The 16151-nt window shown below is 42.0% G+C and overlaps 1 protein-coding gene and 1 pseudogene across 1 annotated transcript; one reads left to right on the forward strand and one right to left on the reverse strand.

Annotated features, from left to right (window-relative positions):
- The first annotated feature begins 6339 nt into the window (after positions 1-6339).
- LOC141410905 (centrin-2 pseudogene) lies at positions 6340-6845 on the forward strand (annotated as a pseudogene).
- Positions 6846-10511: 3666 nt separating this feature from the next.
- LOC109701886 (NACHT, LRR and PYD domains-containing protein 10) lies at positions 10512-13785 on the reverse strand. Its single transcript, XM_074067149.1, is given in 6 exon segments — positions 10512-10709; positions 10711-11228; positions 11230-11759; positions 11762-12448; positions 13672-13743; positions 13746-13785. Coding segments are annotated over 6 exon segments (1902 nt in total). The 5' UTR covers positions 13771-13785; the 3' UTR covers positions 10512-10639.
- Positions 13786-16151: the final 2366 nt, after the last annotated feature.

Below are 16151 nucleotides of genomic sequence, written 5' to 3' on the forward strand. Positions count from 1 at the left end.
GCAGCAGGATCAGGCCTAGGCAGTCAGGGTCATTTGTCCCAGGTGTGTGCAGAGGGAGTGGTGCCTTGCACAAGCCCTGCTCCTAGCCCCACCTCACACCTCAGGTCATCAAGCCCTTGTAAGCCAATTGTTAGCTCAAGGTTATAGTTCCAGAAATAACAAAATAAACATTATTGTGGTCTCTAAACTTCTCCTTTAAAATTTTCTATACCTTTGGCCTCAACATAAATTTTTCCCTCCAAATATTAACACTAGTTGTCCCATATGGTACTATTATTGGCCCAAAATGCCCTCTAGATGCCCTTCTCTAAATTTACACATGATTTAGTCCTTTATTGAAAAGGTAGACTTTATTAAAGAGGCTGCCTGCTATTAACTAAAAGACAGGATCCTAACGTTTTGTTCTTTCTAGATGGGATCTGCACCTTGCAGTCTTCTGGCTTGTAGATGTTAAAAGCTTTGTGCTGAGGCCTGTATGTACTGGCCTCAATATGCCTTGGGTGACCAAGAGAAGTGGCCTTCACAGGGTTCCTTAAATTACAATACCATACTCCAATTAGACCTTTTCTATAAAAGTAAAAAAAAAGGTAAGCTGAGGTCTTCTATAAAAATTTCTACCTTCTAAGCCACCCTAATATCCAGAACCTCCTAATGGGGGCTTCCCCCTTCAACAGGTAATGGTAGGAAGAGGACAAGTCTATGTCCCCTTCCAACTATCAAATCTAAGGGAAATTTAAAAACATATCTAAATAGCTGTACTAATGCCCATACCAATACATCCAAGCCTTTATCTCTGTGATCCAAACCTTTAAGTTGACATAAAAGGATACTATGCTTCTACTAGACCAGACTCTTGTCTCATTAGAAAAGCTATGGGTTCTAGCCCAGGCCACTCAGGTTAAAAATGATTACCATTTACAATGAGCCCCAACACTAATGGCACCTGGAAATGAGGAAATAAATGTGCCTACCTACAGGGGCACAGGCAGTCCTTGACAGATCCACACTAAAAGGAGCTGGTGATATGCCACTTTACAGACATAAAGCCCTAAGTTCAAATCCAGTACAACCAAAGACAAAAAAGATATTTGGGGCTGAGAAAGTAGCTCACTGAAAAAATGTCGCCCAGCATGTGCAAAGCCCTGGGTTCAATTCCCAAACACTGCTAAATAAAAAAAAATAGTAAGAAAGATAACTGGCATTAATGTCACTTCTGCCATCTCATAGTGGAAGGAAGTAGTTTAACCTAGACCAGATCCCTCATTCTTCAAGTGAGGAAACTGAGGCCCAAAACAGTTCAGAGACCTGCTCTCCAGAGTGTCAGGTGTCAATGTAAAATAACAACTTTGCTTTACAGCAATGCCCTAAAAAAAAAATCCCCTTACCTTTCTACAACATCTTAAGGAGGCTATCAGAAAACATACCATGATGAACCCAGAGTCACAGGTGAGAGAGGTTCTCCTCAAAGATAAATTTCTAAAAGCCCCAGATATTTGTAGAAAACTCAGTCTATGGCTGAAGGAGAAAAGTAATTGGATCAACTAATACAACTAGCCATGTCTGTATATTATATCTGGGACATTACTAACAGAGAGAAAGATAAGAGATACCATGACCTCATTGCTGCCCCCACCCAACTGGGGCCTACATCTCGAGTTTGCTACTATGGTGGACAGGAGGAACATTTCTGCAGAGAATCCCTAAGGGGGAACAGCCCGGGAGACAGCCCTACCCCCAACCAGGACCCTGCCCTTCCACCCTGCCAGATGGAAGGCGAGATGCCACCTCCTATGGATTGATGGGTCCCAGCCCCCTGTCCACACTCCACTTCCTGGCATCAATGTTGAGGAGCCTCATGGTAGCCATCATGACAAAAAAACAAAAGATCATTTTCCGGCTAGACAGTGGCACTCATTTCTCTGTTTTACCTTTCTCTCTGGTCCCTGGTCCAATGACAAAAGTTATCATTTGGGGCAAATCTGGCAAGCCCCTAGAGCTGGCCTGCTCTTTAGGAGACCTCCTCTTCTGTCACTCTTTCTTCATAGTACCTAAAACTCCAATGTCCCTGCTGGGACAGGATTTACTATCTCAACTAGAAGCTCAAATTCTCCTCCCCTCCAGGCAGCTATTTCTACTGCCCCCTCCTTCAGGAACAAATAGATCCCACAGTGTGGACTGATGGGATGACTGTAGGGTGAGCCTGGAGGGCCCTCCCTATTCAAATAAAACTCAAAAATCCCTCACAGTTTCCACACACAAAACAATATCCCCTCAAGCCTGAGGGACAATGAGGCCTTATGCCTATCATAAATTCCTTAGACCAACAAGGGCTACTAATTAGTTACTCCAATCCATATAATAAATTTAAAGTTTTTATAAAAGTTAATTTTAAAATGCAAGTTACAAAGTAAACAACTGGAAAGGATATAGATAGGTAGTGAATGTATTTTTTGAGAAGTTAAAGGAAAAAGAAATGTTTTTAGATGAGAAAGGATTTTATAAAAAAGGGTTTATCCTAAAGACTGTTTCAAATAGGAGGGATAAAGACAAGCCATCAGAGGGTTTAGTATGTTATATAAAGGTCTGAGTAAGTTTTAAAAGTGCATAATAAAAAGCTTTGACGTGTGATAAAGTTAAAGTTGAATATAATCTAAGAGTTGCCTAAAAGATATTTAGGGTCATGTCAAACTAAAATCAAATTTTCTATGTCTATAAAATAACAAGGTTATCTTAATATTGTTCTGCTCTGAGTAACATCTAAAAAAAACTGTTACAGAAAAATATTTTATCAAAGAACTTATTTGTGTTTTCTGTTGATCTTGTCAAACTTTAAGTACTACTAAATCAGAATTCATTTATGTATTTGCTCATGCAACAGTCTCTTAAATGACCACCTTATAACTGTGTTCAGTGTCTAGACTTTATCTAAATATGTTACAAACATTTACAGAGTTAAAAGTGTCAGTTTATGTAAAATGATGAGCTAAATCTCTCTTTTATCCAAAAGTGTTCCATTTAACCTGCATCCTGACAGTCAGCCTCTATTTGCCTTTAATGGTCCCACAAACGCTTCACAGCAACTAACCTGGACAATTTTGCCATAAGAATTTAAAGACAGCCCTCATCTTTGTGGACAGGCCCTAACCAGAGACTCATTAGATTGGCACTACCCAGAGGCCACCCTTCTTCAATGCAGAGCCACAGAGCCCCTTACCTGCAGTGCAACTGAGTCCTTTTTAAAACTTTCTGGCCTCTGGGAATACAAAGTATCTAAGGAGAAGGCTCAGTTATGCCTCCTTCAGGTCACCTATCTAGGTGTGTTCTTAAAGGGAGAGACTCACTCTCTGAGTCATGAGTAAATCAACCCAATCCTCCATTTCCCACTCCCCCATACCATAAGCAGCTTAGAGCTTTCCTGGGAGTTACAAGATTTTACAGAATTTAGATCCCTAGGTATGCAGTCCCTTAGCAGACACCTTTTTATGCTCCTCCTAATATTCCTATTTGGGTCTTAAATGATGACCCATTTCTCTTAGAAAACTTGCCTCCAACAGACTCTCCTCCTCTGGCTGACTACTTACCTTATCTTAACCTTCTCAGGGAACTTCTCAGAAAGCATGCAGACCAGATCCTGCCCCACCCTATAACAATTTCTGTTAAACCAGGGTATCTTGTTCTCCTAAAAGGATCTTCTACCCTCTCCATTGGGTCTTTGATGGACCAGCCCTCATCTGGTCATTCTCATGACACCCACTGCTGTCAAGCTCAATGGGTCCCCCAATGGCGGCACCTCTCAAGGAACAACTAGAAAAATGGAGAAGGGAATTGAAGGACTCTTGAAATTGTCTAGGGAATAACATTTCACAGTGGTTCTCCTGCCCAATGCCCATCCTAATGCCTGTGTTCTTGCTCTCCTATTCTTAAGCTTCCTCCCTTGTGTCATACTGCATGTCTGCTCTTGCTAATCAAAAGTTTAACCAGTTGTACCTCCAGTGATACCAACCTCTTCAAAACCATCCAGAGGACTGGTCTGAGGGGCCCCACCAGGACGCAGGAGCCTGAGGATCCTGCCCCATACAATGCCCCCTGCCAGCAGGAAGCAGCTAGAGAGACTGATGCTTTGCCCCAATTCCTGATCCTCAACCCCTACCTTCATCATTATTAAAGATAAAATGGGGGAATGATAGAGTAATAATGCTGCTATTTTGTGAATCAGCCAAAATGGCAGCCCCGCCCCTTAACAGAAATTCCCGTGCTGTAAGACAGCCCCACCCTACCAGAGACTACAGTGCATGCGCTAATTTCCTTAACTCCCACCCCTCCTTCTATAAAAGCCACTCCTCGCCCAGACTCTGGGATGCACCATCTTTTCCCCAGCCAGCCTGGCAGTTTGGGGCCTGCCATTAAACTTTGCTGTATGGACATGAGACTTTTCTTGTGAGCCTTCTTTGTGAGTGGCGTTTTTCCTAACAATAGGGAATGAGGAACCTGATCGGATATGGAAGATCGGATATAAAGGGCAGGATTCTCTGTAAACTGACTTAACAGGATTCTCACTGAAACATCCCAGCTTGTCCAGGAAGGATGAGGCAGGTTGAGAAAAGGACTTAGACTACCTGGAATAAAATTTGGTTAAGGAAAGAGTTTTTGTCACTCACAAAATTTTACATTTCTCCACTGTTATTTTTCAGAGAATAGTAACTCAAAGTTACAAACTGCTAGAGAAACATAATTTTTCATATGTAGAGAAACATACATGTACAGAAACATAATTTTTTTCTTCAATCTTCATAGGCTTTTAGTAGACTGAACCCCAATAGCAAAAAACAGATTAACAAAAGAAAAACAAACAGGAGCTTGTTAATGTGTTATTTCCTATATACATGGAAATATAGGAATGAAGAATGAGGCAGCTTCAAATTCCAGCTTATATACCATCTTTAACAAAGAAATGTAAATTTCTAAAGCAATGACAAGACTATTCAGAGCACTTTGAGTCTGTATGGGTGGCAAATAGAATGCACAAACCTGGCACACAATGCCTAGTTAGTGAAGCTTATTAAGGGAGATCCTGCTGTCTCCAGGTCCAAAGAGTTCTAAATTGTTTTCAGGGATAAACCTTTATTTTGCACAGTACAAAGGGTGGAAGAACATCATTTGACTTTCTGCATCTATATCCTGCTTTTATTCTTTGCTAGGATTTTGCAAGGCTCTAGATAGAATGGTGGATTCAACATACCTGGTCTTGCTATCATATCTATACAGCTTTAGTCTATAACAATTCCTGGAACTGTTTCTCTAAAACAAGCAGAAAAATACAGAGGATAGAAATTGTTTTCCATCATAAAGTCTTTTGAACAGGAGAACAATGAAAGACTAAAATGTTGTTACATGTTTTTTAACCTACCCCTTCAGCTGGTTTCCTAGCATACGTTATGGAATTATTCTGATTATTGTTCCTCCCCAAAGGGAATAGCTAACTGGAATGGATCTGCAGATCACAAAAGAAATTTAAGCCCCAGATTTGAGGATTCATTGGCATATAGATTCAGTAACATCATTAGCAACAAGGGGCATCCCCTCAAGTTAGGATGTAAGAGAAGAGGAAAAGCAGAATTACAGGAAACACAAACACTTAAGTCTCAGAAGACCCAAAAGGTGGAGAACTAGATAAGAATAGTATCCCATCAAATTGGAGTTCATCATGTTAAGCAAATAAGCCAAGCTCAGAAAAACAAAAATCACTCATTTTCTCAAAGTGGTATCTACACTTAATTTTTTTAACAATATAACAGGATTGTAAAAGGGGTACTATTGGAGAAGAACCAGTGTATGGCAGGCAGGGGGAAAGGAGAGGGTGGGGGTGGGAATATTATAGAAGTACATTATATGTGTATATGAAAATAGCATAATGAAACCCACCAAAAGCTGTTAAAAAGAAGGGGGGGATGTAGGAAAGGGGTTAAGAAAAAATAACATAAATGGGGTAAATTTGATCAAAGTACATTATATGCAGGTTGGAAATATCACAATGAAATCCCTTTGTACAATTAACATATGCTAATAAAAAGAGGGGAAATGGGGCTGATGGAGTGGCTTAAGTAGTAGAGCACCAGCCTAGAAAGCGTGAAGCCCTGAGTACAAATCCCACTACCACCAAAGAAAAAAGAGTGGGAAGAAAGAACAGCATCCCAGAAATAACAGGAAGAAAATCAAGAAGGAGGGAATTGGCCAGGCACATTGGCACACACCTATAATTTCAGAACTTGGGACACTGAGGCAGGAAGAAAAGGAGGAGGAGGAGGGAATCGAAGAGGCAGTGGAGTCAGTCCATTAGCAATGGATTCCAATTTTAAGAAGGCAAACATGACATCAAAAGCCCAGCAAAGAAGGGTAAGTCATAAGCCAAAGCTTACTGGAGAGCAGAAGATATCTTTGATGCTGAACTGGAACCGTAAATATTAAGGAACTAAAAGTTGCAATGAGGGTCCTGGGCTTTGAATATAAGAAAAAAAATCAAGAAATTGATCATTGATATTGATAAGGAAGAGACAGGAAACAATGAACCTTAGTTGACTCTTTTGAGTATGATGACTCAGAAAATGTCTGAGAAAGATTGCAAAGAAGAAATCCTGAAAGCTGTCAAGCTCTTCAATGATAATGAAACTAGGAAGATAGCATTCAAACATCTGAAATGGGTGGCCAAGGAGTTGGCCAGCACCTGACTGATAAGGAGCTGTAGGAAATGATTATCAAGATAGAGATAGAGAGGTCAATGAGCAGGCCTTTCCCTAGGTGTCATGAAAAAGACCAGCCTCTCTCAAGATCAGTGCATTCTTTTCTAGTGCAAGCACACTGACTCGATTCAGTGCCTGCCATGGTGTGAAATACAATGAGAACACAAACCACCCCCGCCCCATGATCTTGTATCTATTTTACACTTTTGGAATTGTTCATTGATATTAAAGTTCCTTGTAGAATGACCTGATGATTACTTTAATTCTTCAAAGCAGAGGGAGAGTACATTTCAGTGGAATGGTCTGAAAGTCTGACGGACTGAAATTTCATCATTTCATTGCTTCACTCTTTTCATGTATTCTACATAGACGTAAACACAGAGCAACTTCTTAGATGTGCACACTTACCTTTGTTACCACAAACATTGGTCATTCCTCAATGGCTCTGATTCTTAGCTGACACCTGAGTACAGTTTTCTCTTTTATAAAACCTAGTGAATTCTTGCTCAGCATTTGAATGTGTGTTTTGTCTATTTGTTTTGTCTTAAAAATAAAAGCTTTCTTAGTTTGGAAGAAGGAAGGAAGAAATCATCAAGGTTACAGTCTCTGAAACCTCCAGGAATCCTGAGCCTGCATTTATATAAAAAGAAGAGCCCAATTTCTCTTAGAACTTTTGCTGTGATTGTGTAAGAAATTTTAGCAATGAAGGGACAGTTCCAGTTGCTTTCAACAGAGAAATATATAAGAGGTTCATTTTCAAGGATGAGTGGGGCATGAGAGCCAGAAGTACTAAGAATGACATTCTCAGCATTGAAAATTAATCCTAAAATGGCTCCTTATGAAAGCAAAGATGAGGCAAACCCAATTTCATGTGAAAATATTAGTATCTGGGTTGGAACAATGAGAAGAGGGGGAAAGAAGTTCTCCTCATGCTGTATTTAACAATGAAGAGCTTAGGTGTGGCAGTGCCTATATATATTCTTAGGGAAGGTTAAAAATATATATAACTGATTTTCTGTTTTGTACCTTGGGTCTTCTGAGCTTGATTCCATTTTTATCCATATACTGATGTTATGAGGACAGACAGTGAAAGAAGCTAATAGCAAGACTCTTTTTACTAAAATTTCAGGATCTCTAGGTAGCAACACAGCCACGTTGATTGAGTTTTCTCTGTAAATGTCAAGCCGTCTTGCACATAACCTACTTGATTTCCTCCCTGCCACTCACTCCCTTCTCAACTGCCTTGTCCCTAGACCATGAATGCAACTATGCTACGTGTAACACACAAGCCCAACCTCAAAGTTGCCACCTAAGTTCAGTTTTTTCTGGCAACCCTCCCTACATCTTTCCAAGCATACTCAGAAGTGTCTATATGTTTAAACTGATTGCTGCAGGGGCCCCACCAGTTTGTCCGTTCTACAACAGGTCACTCTCCTTCTGAAAGTCCCAGGGCAGGAAGATGGGGAAAGATTTCAGGAGCCACAACAGCAAATGTCTTATCCCCTGGAGTTCATGGCTCCCCAACCAACCTCTTCCACTTAGAGTCATCAGAATTAGCAAATTAAAATACAGGATGCCCAGTTACATTTGCATTTTGAATAAACAGCAAATGGCTTTATTATAAGTATGTATCATGGGGGGAAAATCACTGTTTTTCTGAAATTTAAAATCGAACCAGGCATTTGTATTTTGTCTGGCAACCTTGGTCTTTCATTAGGGATTCCCATGGCACTTCCCCAGGGATAGAGTTCCTTCCTTTGGACCACAACCTTCTCTCTCCCATGGTGTACATGCCCTACTGCCCAGAGGAGGGTTAAGTAAGGAATGAATGGCCCAGCCTCTCTGCACCTGGAAACACTGCTCCCTCTAGCCACCAAGATCTGTAGCCTGGTTTGACACAGTTCTCAGATTTCTACAGATTTCTACACACAGAAATCCTTACCTGTCCCTCTTACCCCTCTTACCCACCTACTCCCTCTCCCAGAACCCTAATCCATTAGATATACTTTTATCTATGTGGCATGTAATTTTGTCTATCCAGAATCCCTTCCTTTGGGAAACCACCATTTTTACCCAGCTGTGGGTGTGGTGGTCATTTGATCTAAAGATTATGGTCTTATGACCTGGACCACATGATCCAGTCAGAATGTTCACCTTCTAGGCTATGGTGTTTGAGGCTTAGAACATACCAGGACAGGTCAAATTCTTCTCCCAGCTCTCTTTCTAGATCTATTAGTAATGACCATTCTCTTCCTTTGGGATTGTTATCTATAAGGATGGTTTAAACTGAAATCCCTTATTGCTATCTCCTCTGAGATAACAATGGAGAGTGGCTCTCTGAAATAACAGAAAAAGGCGACTATAAAAACGGCAACAAAGGGGAAAGAGTTAAAGCCCTGATGACATTGTTAGAAAGAGACAGCAACAGACAAAACTAGAAAGCAGATGGACATTTGCTTTTCTATTTTTAGTGAAAGTATTGGATCATTCAATTTTTGTTTAAACTAGGTTGAATTGAATCTAAGTCCTAAGTAAAACACTGCATCATGTCTAAACTTCAATTGTATGTTTCTTAAACATACATCCTTAGTCCCAAGAAAATTCAGGAACAAGTCTGAGCACCTGTTTCATTATTCCCAAATTCTTTGTGATAATCAGCAGTTAGTCTGCCGGGAACATACAGTTCTTTAGGAAACAGCACAGTCTAGCTCAAAAGATGACAAACAGGCAATTCAGTAATCCCACACAAATTGCTCTATAAAAAAGTACACACACAGACTGCCGCTTAGATATATTCTGTATATACACACAATACATATGTTCCATATGCCATGTATATAATTATCAAATGTCAAGCCACCAAACTTCCTGTGTGGAGAATAATTAACAACAGTTAGTGTCATGGGATTCCAAGTTGACCACTCAAGGCTGAGTTTCCTTGAATTCAGATGTATGGGCATGTCTAACAGATTGCTGGAGTTGATACATGTAGAATCAACTTGTGAGGAGTACTAACAGCCTTTCTGTGAGGCCCCACGGAACACACACTCATGCATTGGAGCCATCAACAGCCCCTAGCATTGAGTAGAATTGAGTGCCTGCACAGCCTCTGTAGGCCTCCACATTGCTAGCTGAGGTATGGAGACTAAGACTTCTCTCTGAGAATCCCAAAAATGGATGGAGCTCCTGACTAAACCTCAGTTTCCTCATCTATGAAATGAGTATGAGAAACTCACCATACCTACAGTTAGAATCCTTTTCTTTTTCTTTTTTTTTCATAGACCCCAAGCAGAAAATGAGATTACGAGTCAGTTCTTAGAACTAATCTTTTCAAGAAGAAAAGTCAGTTAATGGTGCAGCTGTGGATAACAGTGACATGTAATTACGGTAGAATTAAGTCAAGTCATAGTAGAACTCCGAAGACCAATCATCAGGTATGTGACAACACGTGGCTCATTTCCAACAAATAGAAATTCTAGACATTTCTAGAAAGAATGGGAAGCTACTTTTTAACAGCAATTGACCACAAATACAGAGTCAAAGGGATATTCCATTATGCCATAATATAACATTTCCCCTAAATGTTGACACTGAGTTTCTCCATATTTACTTGTATCTTACAGACTGTGCACAATCCACACTTTATTATTTTAAATAGTTTATTTTATAGAGAAGAGTCATGTCAAAATCAAAGGCTTGATTATTGACACTAACATATAGAAGGAAGACCTCCTGCAACTAGACTTTACACTACAAGCCATCAACAGCCCCTAGAGGAGGAGGTGCTAACTAAAATGGAAGGAGGCCCTCAGGACTCATTCTCATGGCCTCTCCCCAAGTACTATGCCAAGTCTTTTAGGCCTTGTTTGCCTAATTCTCTTTTCTATTTGTTTCTCTGTCTTTTACTCTTTCTGGTTCCCATGAATCTAATCTCTCATCTCTCCATTCTGTTTTATTCTCTATCCTTCCCATCTTCTGTCCCTCCACCCCACCATCCTTCTGACCCTTCATTTCTATTGACCCCTTTTCTCTGCTTCCCAAACTACTGCCCCTAGATGCCTGGTCTAGTTCTCTGTCCCTCTGCCGTTTCCATTAGGCATCCTTTTGTGTCCTAGCTCCATTACCTTTGCTCAAAAGGGGACATTTTTGCTCCTCTTTCTGTCCTTCACTCAATTTGGCTTTGACAGAAACTGACTTATTCTTAATGGATTTCCCTTCATTTAAATGTTCTATCTTGAACATGATGTCACTCATCTGAATACGTTTTGCAAAATTCTTTATTCTAGTTTTATCATACAGGGAGAATTCCAAATTCCAGGACCTGTTGTGCTTTATAGGTTCTGTTTATTCTTCAAAACATTTCTGATCCTGCATTACCGAGGGAGCAATTTTGAAGCAGAACTTAATCCCCATGTTCAAGGAGCCCTCTGATTTCAATATGTCCAATAAAAACTGTATAGTGAGAGTTATCTCTTCATTCTTTTCTTGCTCCTTTACCCCCTACCAGTCTCTGCACTTCTCTGTGGGTCTCCTCCCCTAGCTGGCTCTGGTCCTCTTTCACTAGAAAGGACATGGCATAAAAAAATTCTTGGAAACTAATGTGACGGAAGCTGTAGAGCTTTTTGACATCAAGACCCTCTTGGTAATTACTGATATTCAGGAAAGCAATAAGGCTGCGGCCATCTAGATTGTGCCTTCTGAGGTCAGCTTCTTCAAATAGGAACCTCTGGTGCCGCATCCCCTCAGCTGCCAAGGAGCACAAAATCCTCAGGACCCTGTGTTTGGTAAACTCAGAGCAGTCAGAGTTGTCATCAGTGGGCAGAAAGGTGGAGACACAGGCAACTAAGATGTCTGTGGTGCTACTGGGTGTCTCAGAGACCGCCTGGCCTCTTTCCATCCGTTCTTTCAGCCAGGAACAGACAACCCAGAAAATGCATAGAACCTGACACGCTTTGTAGAGAACAGTATTTGTATATACATGGTCAAAGGCATTTCTGGCTTCCTCCTCATCTGTAAATAGAAGCTGAAATACTTCCTCTTCTCTTCCTCAGAGAAGCCTAAGATATGGAAGTGGCGCTGCTGACCCAGCAAGGGCTCCAGATTCCGCAGAGCTAGGGGCTGAGTGGTGATGGGAAGGGAGCATGTGTGAAATAACTTTCTCCTGATTAAAAGACTCGGCACATCCTCCATGGGACTCAACCTCCACTTCTGTAACTGTCCTTCAAACGGCCTCTGTAGCTCGTCAAAGCCATCCAGGATGAACAGGAGCAGCTCAGGCTGCTTCAGAATCTCTGTGACAGGGGCTTGATTGTCCCCACAACACCAGAAGATGAGATGGTGCAGGTCACACTTTGGCAGCAGAACCGTTTCCCTGCAGCTCACATAAAAAACATAATCAAAGCAGCCTGGGTACAGGGTACCAGTGGCCCAGTCCAGCTCCATTTTTCTAACCAGAGTTGTCTTCCCAGTGCCAGCAGACCCTTGCAGTACCACTAAGGATGGGGATGGGTAGAGTTCTTCCTCTGTACCAAATAAAGTCTCCACCCTGTCAGTACCCACCTCCTGCTCCAGGTCAAGGCAGTCATGTGACTGCCCTGGGCTCCCTGATCTGGACATGGCCACCAGGAGCAGCTGGTTGTAGCTGCCATTGACTCCCATATCTTGCATCTCCTCTAGACAGTGCACGTGCTCTCAATATCTTTCTCTGTAATCTGAGCCAGACAAATGAGGTTTTAGGCAGTAGAATGGGAAAACAACAACAAAAAAGGCAAAATGGATGCTTCAAACTCTGGCTCTGCTATGTAGCTTCATCTTCTTCTATCCTCTCTAACTCACATCTTTCTGAAGATAATAGCAATGGTTTCTTGGGGAAACACTACTGTATGTGTATATGAGAGAGAGAAAGAGAGTGTGTGTGTGTGTGTGTGTGTGTGTGTGTGTAAGTGTGTGTGTGTGTGTGTGTGTGTGTAAGTGTGTGTGTGTGTGTGTGTGTATCAGTCTCCGTATGTGAGGGTCTGTTTTAAGGGATGGTATTTGCAGGGTGTGATTGCATGTTTGTATCCATGCATGCTCATGGAAATGTGCTGTTGGAAGCTAGAGTACTGTACAAGAAAGTTACGTCAGTCAGCAAGAACATATCTCCAATACGTACATGTGAAAATGTGTGTGACCATGTGTAAGTGTCTGAGTGTTCCTGTGAAGTGTCCCCTTGGAGAGAGGTGAAGACAGAGAGGAGAGAAGGGAAGCTGAAGGATGTTAAAGAAACAGATGGTATTCTTTGTTAAGGTTGGACCTGAGCTAAAGATAACCCAGGAACCATCACTTTGTGTCCACACACTCTCCCATTTCTATACAACAGAGGAGCTCTCAGGAGCCAAAGGAGCTTATGGGACAGATCACAGGCACCAACAGATCCCTTCCCCTGACACCCTACAAGAAAGAACAAGGGCTCCAAGTCACCCTCACCGTCCAGTATGATGTGGGTCCACTGGCTCCTTGAAAGCTGAAGCACAGAAGACTGCCCTCTGTGAGAAGCAGCCCAGCCACAGTGAGGGACAGGTCGGGCCCCACACCCTGGTGCTACTTCTTCTGGTGGTACAAATCCCTTCACCACCCCCACCACCTATCTGCAAACCCCCTCCCTTCTCTGGTACAGTGATTGAAGATAGAAGGTGGGCTATTATGGTCATAGATCCTGTAGTTTTTCTGTAAACAAACCCCTGTCCTCAGTTCAAGACCTGCACCCAGCATCTGTTGAAGCCCTCAGCTGAACACCAGTTAGGATTCTGTGGCACTGGGGAATCCCAGGCAAAGAGAGAAAATATAAATTACAGGGTGAAATAAGGCCTAAGTTACAGACTAAGGAAGTCTAGGGAAATATTTGGGGCAGAGTTTCTGGTGCCATTCTGACCTCCCCGTCCCCATCTGCACTCACCATTTAGACAAATGTGACTGAGCTGGTCCATGAGTTCAAACAAGTTCATGACCTTCAAGGTCCTCAGCACCCCCTCACAGCCTCCTGTGCTCCACACATTAAAATCAGTTGCAATGCCAGGTCCACCTGACTCAGGCCCTCCAGCTCTCCCTGAGACAGACAGTGTTGGCCCACAGCCAGGATCATATCTTAGTGTCTTGAAATTGTTCTCCTCAAGATCATTCAAGACCCAGCGCAATGCCTGCCAAGGGTTTTTTTTTATTATTCATATGTGCATACAATGTTTGGATCATTTTCCCCCCTTCCCCCACGCCCCCTCCCTGACCCCCCCTTACCCCCCTTACCCCTCGCTACCCAGCAGAAACTATTCTGCCCTTATCTCTAATTTTGTTGAAGAGAGAGTATAAGCAATAATAGGAAGGAACAAGGGTTTTTGCTAGTTGAGATAAGGATAGTTATACAGGGAGTTGACTCACATTAATTTCCTGTGCGTTTGTGTTACCTTCTAAGTTAATTCTTCTTGAACTAACCTTTTCTCTAGTTCCTGGTCCCCTTCTCCTATTGGTCTCAGTTGCTTTAAAGTATCTGCATTAGTTTTTCTGCATTGAGGGCAACAAATGCTATCTAGTTTTTTTTGGTGTCTTACCCATCCTCATACCTCCCTTGTGTGCTCTCGCTTTATCATGTGATCAAAGTCCAATCCTCTTGTTGTGTTTGTCCTTGATCTAATGTCTGCATATGAGGGAGAACATACGATTTTTGGTCTTTTGGGCCAGGCTAACCTCACTCAGAATGATGTTCTCCAATTCCATCCATTTACCAGCGAATGATAACATTTTGTTTTTCTTCATGGCTGCATAAAATTCCACTGTGTGATTTTGAGCCAAGGCTGAGGCCATGGTGATCAGAGGCGAATGTCAAGTTCACACCAGTGACCTGGAAAAGGTGGCAAAAAGTACTGAGTGAGGAGCAGCCTGAGGCACCTCACCGCCCTGATTTCTGGGTACTCGGCAAGCTATGGGTAGAGGCCAGGATGAGATATCTGCAAAGTTCCAAGAAAGGTCAGCAGGTGAGACAACAGGGAAGTCTGCTAGTCATTCCCCTCTGCCTCTCTGTCATGTGACATGTGATTGTATGGGCAAATAGAAGGAAGGATCTCTCTCTCTCTCTCTCTCTCTCTCTCTCTCTCTCTCTCTGACTCTTTCTGACTGTCTTTTTTTTCCCTCACTCTCACATGCATTCTTTATTAGACCTTAAACCAATGTATTAAGAAAAATATATTTTTAAGTTTTTTAAAAGCAAGCTTGTCCCTAACTGTGTGAATGTTTACAGAACTAACACATATTTTCTGAGACTACTAGGTATACCAAGAAGGTAATAAACTCATCAGCCCACTGCCTTCACACATTGGCCTCATGGAGTAAGTCATTCCTGGTGGCCAAAGCGGGAGGTCTTCCAATTCAGGCAAGGAGACAAGTTCAAATAGCTGGAAGAAGAAGAGTAGGCACTTTCGAGTGTTTAATTTGTGCCAAGTAATTTACTAAGCATGGCATTTACTGAGGGGAAGAAGAGAGGGAACAATTAATAGAAGACTTTCAGAATGCAGAATGATACCTGCTGTCTAAGGCCAGTGAGGACTCACTCCACCTCAGTAGTACAGTGTCTGAGAATGCTCTAAAGAGAATTCAGAATGAGCTGACTACGTGCCAGCAGGAGATAGAAAATGTTAGGAACACTTTAGGATGCCAGAAACTTTAGCTGCAGGACATTAGCCAGTTTGAAGAAGCAGGCCTGCTGAACCACTTGAACCCCAAACTCAGGCTGCATTAGAAGATTCCTCTATGTTCACAAAGGTAATAATTCAGGAAAGAAGAGAAGACAATACAAAGATTCCAAGAATATTCCAAAGTAGGTCATACCAGCTCAGACTCAGGGAGCTGGAAATAGGCAGAGATGACTCAGTTCCTTGGGGAAGGGGGGCCAACAAGCAAGGTTATGGGGAGAGATTAAACAGATTCCTCTTCTGGTCAGACAGCTCTACAGACTAAGCCTGGGTCCTCTTAACCCAAAACCACTAGCTTAGCTCACTTCTGTCTGATAGGGTTGGTATCAAAAATGTAGGTATGAGGCCAGGCGTGGTGGCACACACCTATAATCTTAGCTCTTGGGATACAGAGGCAGGAGAATTGCAAGTTGGAGGCCAGACTGGACTATATAGCAAGACCCTGTCTCAACAAACCAAAAAACAAAAGAAACAAAAATTCAGGTGTGAATACCTCCTTTTGATGCCTAATAGGCCTAGCACACGTAGGATTACATTAACCTTTGTGTAGCAGAAACACCTGCACATTAGATGTGTCAGTGGAATGATGATGGCTCACCAAGGGGAAATTTGACCTAATTCCTCCAAACATTAAGGTTGAGAAAGGGAGGGACACAAGTCATGAAATATTTGGTCATCAAAAGGAAAAGAGCCCAAC

The sequence above is a fragment of the Castor canadensis genome, chromosome 1, assembly GCF_047511655.1.
Source record: "Castor canadensis chromosome 1, mCasCan1.hap1v2, whole genome shotgun sequence".
In the NCBI taxonomy this organism is placed as follows: Eukaryota; Metazoa; Chordata; class Mammalia; order Rodentia; family Castoridae; genus Castor; species Castor canadensis.